Source organism: Lycorma delicatula, chromosome 6, assembly GCF_047948215.1.
Source record: "Lycorma delicatula isolate Av1 chromosome 6, ASM4794821v1, whole genome shotgun sequence".
Classification (NCBI taxonomy): domain Eukaryota; kingdom Metazoa; phylum Arthropoda; class Insecta; order Hemiptera; family Fulgoridae; genus Lycorma; species Lycorma delicatula.
In genome coordinates, this window is record NC_134460.1 from 6764871 (window position 1) to 6776918 (window position 12048).

Genomic DNA, 12048 nt, shown 5'->3' on the forward strand with positions numbered 1-12048 from the left:
TTTTTATAGTATTTCTTAATTGTCGATAGCTCCTTTTACTTTCTTCATCATTAGCATTCTTATATTTTCTACGTTCACCCATCAGCTGCAATATATCCTCTGATATCCAAGGTTTTCTACCAGTTCTCTTTGTTTTGCCTAAGTTCACTTCGGCTGATTTAAGAATTTACTTTTTAAGATTTTCCCATTCTTCTTCTACATTTTCAACCTTATCTTTTTTTACTCAAACCTCTTGCGATCAAAAAATTTCTTTACCTCCCCTTACTCAAGCTTCTCTAAATTCCAAAAATAGCAGCTGTAGTTTTTCCATTGCTTTCAGCTGTGCAGTACTCAGAAAATTGAGTGATATTGATATGTCCATTTTGAGTGATGTTTGATGTCCTGACCTACACCCATAACAAATACTGAAAGAGCTGCTGCCCTCTTTCAGGAATCATTCCTTAGTCTGGCTCTCAACAGATACCTCTCTGATATGGTTGCACCTTCGAACCAGCTACTTTGTATCATTGAGCATTCAAGCCCCCTCACCATCAGCAAGGTCTCATGATTCACAGAGGGAACTTGGTACTTTAAAGTAATTTATAATTTGAGTGTACCTGTCCAAATTATGTACAGGTACAGATTATGTTTCAACACACATAATCACGTTTTATTTCAAACTAAACATAATTTAGAAAAATTATAGTTTTTCTTTTTCTTTTAACCTTTTGTAAGCAGGAGCGCTCTTCTCAAAATTCATCTGCTCTAAATACATAGTTCTATAAAGTATTACTGTCACACTAGATTGATGTGACAAAGAACAACCAATCTGAAGAGATGTCAGTACTTTTAGAGTAACTAAAGTATTGGTAATGCACATTTTGATTCATGTCTACAATAGATGCTAAAATACTTTCTCTAAAATATGTATTAATACTATTAAATAATCCTCAATTTGAAAAACTGCTGCAGCCTTAGAGAGCAACCAATAAAGGTATGCTGTGAAGCTGTCCTGTATATTCTTATATCAGTCTGTTCATGAGTAATCAATAAACTAGTTGCTAATACCTCTCATTATAGAGAAGTCATATATATATATAAGATACCTGTATATTCCTATATCAGTCTGTTCATAAGTAATCAATAAACTAGTTGTTAATACCTCTCATTATAGAGAAGTCATATATATATAAGATACATTCAATAATTAATGAAACAAACTGATGTAGAGATAAAACTGTTCATTCAATGATAATGAGACTTTTTGAGGGTCAAGTTGGTAACCTTTAAAACACATTTAAAGGTTAAACACATTAATCTAAGCATAACCCCTTTTGTTGATTTCAGAATGTCAGCTCCACTTGAAATATGCATGCCATATCAGAGGTGTGGACCAGTGAAAATTTACTCATGAATGTTGAAACAGACGGTGAAAAGTATTTAAAACGCAGTAACATGTATAAGTGGGTGGAACAGTTTAATTTGGGCAGAACAAGTGTGATTGATCTTGTTCTGATCACTCATTGTTTGATCGTCTGGAATACCAGTTGAAGTTTTGACTACCATGCTTAAAATCGTATAAATGATCTTATTCATGAAGATAGGGGAGTCAAAATTTCCCAAATTGCTAGTTTATGTAATATTAGTGTTGGAACCACGCATTCAATCATTCATGATGTGCTGAATTATCACAAAACATGTTCAAGATGGGTTTGAAGACAGTTGACTTAAACCCATAAAGACCCAGATTTAGTTGGGAGGTGTTGCCACATCCTCCTTACAGCCCAGACCTTGCCCTGTCTGATTTTCATTTGTTCGACCTGCTCAGACGTTTTACACAACAGGAAGTTCGACGACAACGAACTGGTCAAAAAAGTGGTACATGAACGGTTCAAACAGCAAGGTTAAGACTTCTACACTGCAGGAATCACAAAGGTCACAGAATGGTGGGAGGACAAATGTCTAAATGTTCCTGGAGACTATGTAGAAAAGTAGTGTTTCATTGTCACTGAATAAATTGTTTTTTCTCTACATCAACTTGTTTCATTAATTATTTAATGTCCCTCGTATTATGCTAACATTATTAGTATCCTGAATAAAATCAGTACCATATAAAAAAATAAGAAAAAAGAGATAAAAATGTAAAAAGAACAGCTAATATATTACCAGACAGATTACACACTAACAAAAAAACTATTAAAAACAATAATAAATACCAATAAATGTAATATTATTACCATTCAATTTTGCAATAACTCCAAGCAAATTCCAATTTTCCCAACCTTTTGGTTCAAGACTAATACTTTTTTTAGCCGCAAGAAATGCTGTTTGCATCAATTGTTTTTTATCTGTACTATCAAGACTTACTCTGGACTGTAAACAATAACTGGCTGCTAAATCATGCCATAAAAGGCTGCAATTGCCAATTTTTTCCAGCAACTTTAAAGCTTGTGTAAATACCTGTTAAATGATTTTAAATACAAATTTAGATAAAAATGTTCATTCAATACATATCTACTTTATTTAAACTTATCTCAATACAGTTAATAACCATGTTTTTTTTTTTATAATTGACATAATAGATTAATTTGTGAGATGTGAATAATACTTCTATTCATCTATTTACAACAAAGTTAACTGAATTACAATATGCTGCCATCTTAAGAGTAAGACAGGAAGGCATCAGCAGCAAATTGCCTTTATATGAAGTTTAAAAAATCTACCAGAATGCTGGGATCATTAAATTCCACACTTATTTAATCTTGGAAATGTACCAGTTGGGTAGACAGTGATTTATGGTCATCATTTAAAAATGTAGACCCCAAAAAGCTCAGCAACTAACATAGGTAATGCATTAACTAAGCTATTAACCTCTGCTCTACTTTGGCTGACAGAATAATGACATGGGCAGAGACTGAAAATGTACTTTTAGAAGAAAAAAATGGCTTTGAGGTAGAAAACATCTTTGTGTTATTCTCAACACTGAATATTATACCTTCTGAAGGGAACAACCTACATGATGTTTATAACTTTAAGAAAGCCTTCAACACCATTCACTGCTTGAAGCTATGATCAAAACTAAAAGAGTATAGAGCTGAGTGTGAAAATAGTTGCACTAATTACCAATTTATATGATAAGAAATTTTATCATGCTGAATGAGAATTCCTTGAAATCAGCAAAGATTGATTACAGAGGGAGTTGTACGGAGCATCTCTTTAAGCCCTCTTCTCTTCTCTCTGTTCATTAGTGATATATATGCTTCAGAGATTTGAGCACCATTTTGCTATGAACGACCTGAGACGACTGAGAAATATTCTGTATGTGGAAGGTATTTCTAATAGCTTAATATTAAGGCAGTATTTTTTTTGTATTAAAAAATATATATATATATAACTGGGAACAAAACATATCAAATATGTAAATTAATCAAAAATAACAACCAAACAATTGTAAAAATGATAAAACACTGAAAATTTATATATTATATTATATATATATATATATATATATATTTTTTTTAATATAAACCATCTAATATAGAATATTGAAATAAGACATAGCTATCTTAATTTTACCAAGAAAATTCTTTCATGGGACCTCCTGAATCTAATATCATGAAATAATTTAGTTAAACTGCATAATAAAAATACTGAAATAATTAAAATTGCATATTAATTTATTATACCAGCGCTGCTATCTATTGTAGGTTTTCTATAAGACTGTCTCCCCAAACACTGTCTGATAGTTTATCAAATTTAAATTTTGTTTATATTTATATATATGTAATATTTTACTAATTTAATTTTGATATCTTTATTAATTTCTAATATTTCTAAATTTGGTTTAATAACAGAAATAGAATGTTTATTGCTTATTGGATGCTCTGCCATATTACAAGAGGTTATCTCTAAAGTAAAGATCGTTTCATTGTAAAAAAAATTTAATCTGAAAACTTTATAAATATTTTTATTTCTCTTAAACTACATATCTTATACTACTTATCTATATAATTGCCACGTGAATTAAGACATTTATCATAGCAATACACCAGCTTCAATATACCCTCGTCACATTCTTCTGCCACCAGTCCATTTAGCTAGTGATTTTTAAGTTCATAGTCACCCGTGAATTGCTTACTACTCAAAAATTATTTCAATTTCCCAAAAAATTGATAATCAGAATGAGCTAAGTCCAAACTACATGGTGGGTGATCATAAATTTCCCATCCAAATATTCTCAGTAAATCATACGTCAGATCAACAACATGTAGACATACATTATTGTGCAGTAGGATGATGCCGTCGGTCAGCCAACCACATCGCCAATTTTGAATGGCACGTCGTAACTTATGTAGAGTTTTGCAGTAGGCTTCTACATTTATAGTTGTTCCATGTGGCATGAAATCAATCAGCAGTATGCCAAACTTAACCCAAAAGACTCTGGCTTTACGTCTATATCAGTTTACGTCCATATGGCTGTGGCTTGACCTTTGTTGGTCTGGTTGGTGATTGAGGATGGCGCTATTCACTTGACTACTATTTTCTCTCTGGTGTGTAATACAAAATCCATATTTCATTGCTGGTAACGATTGAATTAAGGAAGTCATCGCTATGTATCGTCAAAAATTACAAAGCAAATCCCATTCCGATTTTTTTGTGACGTTCCATTAAGGCAGCAGCACCCAACATGCACACAAACCTTTCTGAAGCCTAAATATTCATGAACAATGTGACCAATAACAGCTCTTGAAATATCAGGAAAAAGAAGGGCCAGGTTGGAAATCGTTAAGCGACAATCTTTTCTAATTTCATCATCAATGCATTTCAACAAGCCCTCATTGATTATTGAGAGCCTCCTCAAATGTTCTTCATCATACACATTAATTCTGTTACTTCTAAACCTTTCACATCATTTTCGGATGTTTCTTTCATTCATTAAATTATCACTGTACAAATCCCAACCCCGTAGGGGGAAGACAACCACCTTGTGACATTACCAGTCACCACACCACTCCCTCTGTTCCGAGCCCTGAGGGGCTTTACTGGAGGTCGTCTTTAGACCTGCCTTCTAACTGATTACATCTCACATATCAACCAGGTGTCGGTCAGGATGCCACCAATGTTGTGCCTCGGCAGACATTTGCATCAGTAAAAATACATATCAAATTTCACCTTCGCTTAGGCCTCAAACGAACATCTTCACATCCAACCTAACATGATTCCCTCAAACTAACTAACCAAAACTAACTAGGTACGAATCCCAAACCTAGTCCAGATTTGACAGCACCATTAGCGACTGTGAATGCCTCAGAAAACAAACGAGTTTAAAGTTAAATCATTGCTACACTCATACCAATCAAAATTATGTCTTACGCAACATAAATTCAGCCCTACACCCAAATAAATCGACCAATTTAGGTCACCTAACAAGGGGAACGTCACCTCATTCTGATCCATACAGGAGCCACGAACAAACCTCGCACCCCCACCCAGTCCCACCATGGTATCTTGCGTGGCATTACAGTCATGATCATGACTGCCACCGGTCATTGTACACAGCAACCAACTGCCTATAAATTTCAGCCGGCTTAACAGTTTGATGATTTAAAAAATGTATGACTTCAAGTATTCCAGTCGGCAACAACATCGATTTTCCTACTCACTTTATAACATAATAAGTTACATGTAATCTAAGATACTACAATGCGACAACTTACAGACAACAATGCAGTGTGTACATTACTAGCACGGCCATGAACGACACAGGTTCACCAACCTTAAGGAGAGAAATTTCCTTGCGGTCTTTACTTTAGAGATATCCCTTGTAGATAAAGCAAATTTATTATTTCTGTAACTTCTATCACGATCAAGAAATCTAGTTTTTAAGAACCAATTTGTTTCTTCTGTATAAGTACCATCACAATCATTACAATTAATTTTATAAAAATTGCAATAATTAATTCTATTAAAAAAATAATAAATTAGTTTTATATAATGGCAGACCGTCCAATAAACATTCTATTTCTGATATTAACACAAATTTAAAAATATTGGAAGTTAATAAAGATGATATAAAATTAAATTATCAGAAAAATATTACACATATAAATACAAACAAAACTGAAATTTGATAAACCTTCACACAATGTTTGAGGGAGACTGTCTAATTACAACTGATAAAAAATGAATTATTAAGACTTCACTGAATAAATGAGGTAGTAGTGCTACCAGATGCAGGTTTTATGGAAAACAGGGCGTGGTATAGTGATACCAGAAGGAGGATACATTCCTCTCAGTGGCACAACTGTTTTTAGCTTCAGTATAATGAATGATAAAAATATGTGGAAAATGGATTAATTTTTGTAAGAATGAGCACACACGCATGCATGCATGGGTGTGACCTTTTCTTAGGTACAACATTCAATTTTAGTGGCACGCATAATTAAGCTTTTTGAATTTGTTTTATCCAGCAAAGACAATTCACCACAATTCTTTTTCAATTTAATTTTATTTAACTTACTTGTTTTAAGTTTATAATTATATTAGAGTATAATATACTACACAAATTATGGCTTATCAAATACCACATTGCTTCTAAGAATTTTAAAATTATAGAAAAATGTCATCAAACAGAAGCAGGTGAGTTATATTTTATTTGATTTATTTATATAATCTGTTAATAAATTTTAAGAATTTCTAGTTTTATAATTGTCAAATGCGTAAATTCTCAAACACTGAATGATGAAATATTCATTCACAATGAATATATAATAAATAAAAAGAAATGCCTGACTTTAGGAATATTTTAGATTGCATATAAAAATATATAGATTGCAGTATTACTATAAAATAATAAAAAAAAAGAATATCTTTTTTTTATTATTTTATTTCAATTATCAAAACAATTTATAAAAAAATTGATTGTGGTTACCAACTATTCCAACAACTTAAATAATTAATTATTCAAATACTATAGATGAAAGGTAAAATTAAGAGTTAAAAAGATTTAAGTGGTAAAACTTCAACATAAAATCTGAGGCAAAAATTAATATGAAAATCAACCCAAAAAAATAATTAAACTTAACTAAAACCATAGACTAGTAACTTGAATCTAATAACACATATTTATACTATTTTTACAAGAAAAAATACATTATATTGTTATACTTAGATAGCAAAGGTGGTATAAAACAAATTTTTTAAATATTTCTTTATTGTGATTTACACATGAGCATTTTTAATGATAGTTTTGGCTACTTGTTGCAAACCCAACATTCATATTTATGACGCATGTATCCGTTTTATTTATGTATATTAATTCTCCGTCAAAATGTTTTTATGTGTTTTTATCATACATATTTATATGTTTTCATAATAGATCACATTTTCTTATCTTCAATTTTTTTAGCTGAGCCAATAAATTAGATACTTACTTTTAATAATTAACCATTTTTAAATGAACACATATTCACTAAATACATACAAATAAAACTTTCTTTTATTATTATATTTCTTTTTAAACTTCAAGCAACACATCTCGAAATACTATACATTTAAAAATTAAAAAGTAAACATAAATTACGAGCCATCAAATTAATTATGAGAGTGATGGATTTCTTAAGATGGTGACACTGTTAGAATAACGGCATCAATTTTTCTTCCACCTCACTGTTTCAGCATTAAGAAAATATATATAAGAAAACCATTTACACTTTCTGTCTTGGTGGTATCATTAATCTTGTTATTGAATATTTTAACAGAGCAAGGATGTTTAATATAAAATTTTATACATATAAAGTTAAAAGTTTTTCTACCTACCAAAAATATGTTGTGTATCCATTGAAGCATGTTATAATAAGTAACCACTGAAGAGATGTATGAACACCTACAGCACAGAATATGATATGACAGAGATATTACTTTCTATTTATTAATTAACTTAAGATAATAAATAGTTTACACTTATTAAAAAATTAATCAAATCATATCTTACGTAGAAGCAAATTTGTAACAAGAAAATTGTGACTTGATCGTTATCCTGTCACCAGTCTGATTCTGTTGTGGACTAAACCAACAAGGAATCAATAAAAATGCCCAAGTTGGAGGTAAATTACCAGCTAGTGTAAAAATATCCCCTAACAGTTTCCATAAACAAGAAACATCACTCCATTCTTTTAATGCACTGAAACATAATAAAAATCATTTAATAAAGTGTATAAAATACATAATGCGTACGGATATATAATCCAACTTGATCCACCTAAGTACAGAAATTATACCTTTTTTTTTTTATATCTTACAATAGTGCTTTCGTAGCAACCCACATCTTCGGTTATAATTTGCTTTTTAAGTGTTTATATCAAACTACATATTATACTCAATACAATTAAATATAAAAAAATTCTTTAATAATATATTTTTATAAATTTAAGGAGATTTTAAAATTTTTAATTTATATATTTTTTAAAAAAGCTTTTAACTTGTGATTTTTAAAAGAATTTTTATATTTTAATTTATAAAAAAAAAATTATACATTACAAAACAGTTTTTTATACAAATCGTATTGAGTAGAATACGTAATTTGATATAAACTAAACACTTAAAAAGTAAATTATAACTGAAGATGTGGGTTGCCACGAAAGCACCATTGCAAGATATAAAAAAAATAAGGTAAATTTCTGTACTTAGGGTGGATCAAGTTGGATTATATATTCAATATATAGAATATATATATTATATTATAATATGTTATTATATATTATTTAATTTATGTTATTATATAATTAATTATGTTATAATATATATTATATTCTATATATATATATATATATATATATATATATAGAAATATATAGAATATATATATAGAAGATGTGAATTGCCACAAAAACGCTATTGTAAGATATGAAAAAATAACATAAGTGTCATCTTATTTAATTTATAATTTCTGTATTTAGGTGAATCAAGTTGGATTATATATACAATATATATTAGTACACAGGGATGTAGTATTGAAAAGATTGACTTTATAAAAATTATCATGAATGCTAACCAGACAAAAATTATCATTTAAGTTTTACAAATTACATATTCAACTTCACAATATAATACATTCAATAAATTTTAATAAAGTTTGCCTTAAATTAAACATAATTCTTTAAATATGCTAGGATTAACATTAAGAATTCTCAATTTAAGAAATGTATAATAAAAACAAAATACTTTGCAGAAAGATTTAGGATGAAGCAGGGAATCATATTATAAATTAGTTATATAACACACACTTTCAATTGGTGCAAGTTTTGGGCATTTAATATTTGATTATGTATTTAATTTGATTAAAACTAATATTGAAATTCAAAAAAATAAACTTAATGAATCTAACTATAATAAAATTAGTAATTAGATAAAAAGAGGAAATAATAGTAATAATAATAATAATAATAATAATAATAATAATAATAAAAGAGGAAATAATAGTAATAATAATAATTACAATTGTATTTGCATGAATTATAATAGTAATAAGGTTTTGGTTATTACAGATTACAAGGGGAATTTGTAGCAAATGGTGGTTTTGAAGATTTACATTTCAAAGATGTACAGGTGGATTCAGGTTCATTTACTGATCCTTGTTTTGATTTGATAAATTTGACAAATGTCAAGCTTGATGATAAGGAACAGTTTATTGGGGCTAATGCATTTAAATTAAATTTGAATGATAGTGATAAGAATAATATTAATAAAAATATAGCAGTTGATTCTGAAATAAATATTAATAAAGTAAATCCTAATGACAAAGAACAATTATGTAATTAATATCATTAGTAGTAAAATTCATGAAATTAAATGTGAAAATTTAGCTCGCAAACCAATTTTTAATAATAAAAAAGTAATTTACTATTTGAAAAACAAACTAAATAAAAATAATTGTACTATTTTAAAATCAGATAAAACTAATACACTTATCATGAATATCGAAAAATATAAATAATCTGATGAAACAATAAATATTAGAAAATAATTTCAAAGAAATAAATGATCCCCTAATAAATTTTTAATTATAACAATAACTTAAAATATCACTCCAGATTATACCCTTCTGAACAAATTGCACCAAAAATTAACTGGAACAAATTTCCAAAAATATATAAACCTGGTATCCCTATGCGACCTTTGATTAATTATACAACTGCTCCATATTATATATTTCCAAAATAACATATAAATTACTTAGGATAAAAATGAATTTAAATTATAATTATAATATAAATAATGAATTTGAATTTGTAAATAAGTTGAAAGACTTAACAATTGAAGAAATACTAGGATGGTTAGCTACGATATTAGTAATATGTATTCTAGCATACCCATAGACAAAACAGTTCACATAATAAAAAATAAATTAATATATAATCACAAAGACCCTTTGTTTGTTGATAACATTATTACTATAATTACAAATACGTGCCAACAAATCTACTTTAAATTTGCCGACAAATATTATATTCAGGAAACTAGCTTACCAATGGGTTTTCTTTTGTCAGCCATCATGTCTGAAATTTATTTACATGATTTTGAAAATAAAATTATTTATGGCATTATTCATACTTATGATATTCTATTATGGACTCGGTATGTCGGTGATATTTTTGTTGTTTAATACAAAAAAGACCATGAAATTTTTCTAGCAGATATTTATTTTTTAATTAATCCAAATTCTTGTTCTTATTAACTTATCAATGGTGAGGTCAGTTTAATTCTTATTTACTTTAAAAAAAAAACTTAAGCAAAGGAAAATAAGTAAGTTTATTTTTTCTAAATGAATATATAAATACCTTCTTATATATTATACCTTCTATATATATTATATATAGAAGGAATTATATATACAAGGTATATATTATACCTTCTTTTCCATCTAAAAAAGGGCAGTATTTTGTGAAAAAATGTTGCTTTAGAATCTGCCATGTTTATGAGAAGAGTAACCCCTCCTTTTAAATTCAGAAAAATAAACAAAATTACCTGGTAACAGCATCTACAGCTTCCTGAAGGCTATCTCTCGTACGACCTAATAATCTCTTTGAGTGAAAAATTTTTGCTGATTGTAGACAAGCTTCAGCAAGACCTTTAAGGACAGGAACATCCTGAGGATATTCTTCAGAAAGTTTTCTGAACTCAGGTATGACATCCTCTGGTTCTTCAGTAATCTAAACATTAACCCCTTAAATTACCAATCTTTTTTCAGCTAAATTTTAAAATATTACCATATGTATAACACTAAAACCAATGTTTTTATAATAAATCAAATTTGATTCAAAGTTAACAGACAGTTTAATAACACATTTTCAATGATATTTGCAGTTTTGTTATAAATGACATTTTTGTTGTTGCACTGTTATAATTTTTCTGTTTCATTAATGATGGTTTTTTTTCAAAACACATATTTATGATACCACTAAAAAAATATATTTGTATTCTATTAATTGTAATTTTGTATTCAATTATGTTTCAGGATATTTAAATTTATTTCTTCAAACTTAGATATATAGTACTTCTAGCAGTCTAGCAGTAGAATGTTTTAGCAGGTTCATTTACAGATGCATTCTGTATTTTTTTTCTGGAAAAATATCCCCAGAAGTAAAACCATGATTAAATTAAGAAAATGTTTCATTAATCCAATTTCTTACATCATCAACATCCCTGCCGAAGCAGCAGGCCTGGCCGGCCAGCCGAGGGAGCTGCTTGGTGCAGACGCTACCTTCCCAGCCCAACCACTGGGCTTCAATCGCTCTGGCCGTGGACTCACCAGCAGAAGCCAGCCCAGCATGGGATCGCTCCAGGAGAACCACCTCAGCTGCGCCGGCAGTAGATGACCAATGCCAACCCGACAGTACAGGGATCTGGGGGCCATCACTGCCACGTTATAGTGGGGACCCAACTGAACTGCCGCTAAGGATAACTCAATCTGATTTAAACGGACAAGCTGCAACTCCCTGAATACAGCCGAGTCAACATCACTGAAGACCAGCTTCTGCACCGAAGAGCTCTTCTCAGAGCTAATGCAAA

The 12048-nt window shown here is 29.5% G+C and overlaps 1 protein-coding gene across 2 annotated transcripts in view; it reads right to left on the reverse strand.

Annotated features, from left to right (window-relative positions):
- LOC142326260 (superkiller complex protein 3-like) overlaps positions 1-12048 on the reverse strand; it is a 31557-nt gene that overhangs the window by 2354 nt on the left and 17155 nt on the right. Inside the window, exons 6-9 of one of the 2 annotated variants that reach the window (XM_075368581.1) lie at positions 11005-11189; positions 7973-8161; positions 7798-7864; positions 2217-2439 (exon numbers count right to left, since the gene is read on the reverse strand). In XM_075368581.1, the coding sequence (XP_075224696.1) occupies positions 2217-2439; positions 7798-7864; positions 7973-8161; positions 11005-11189 (664 nt within the window). Of the gene's footprint in view, positions 1-2216; positions 2440-7797; positions 7865-7972; positions 8162-11004; positions 11190-12048 lie in introns of those variants that run through there. The other variant, XM_075368582.1, reaches the window with a different exon arrangement.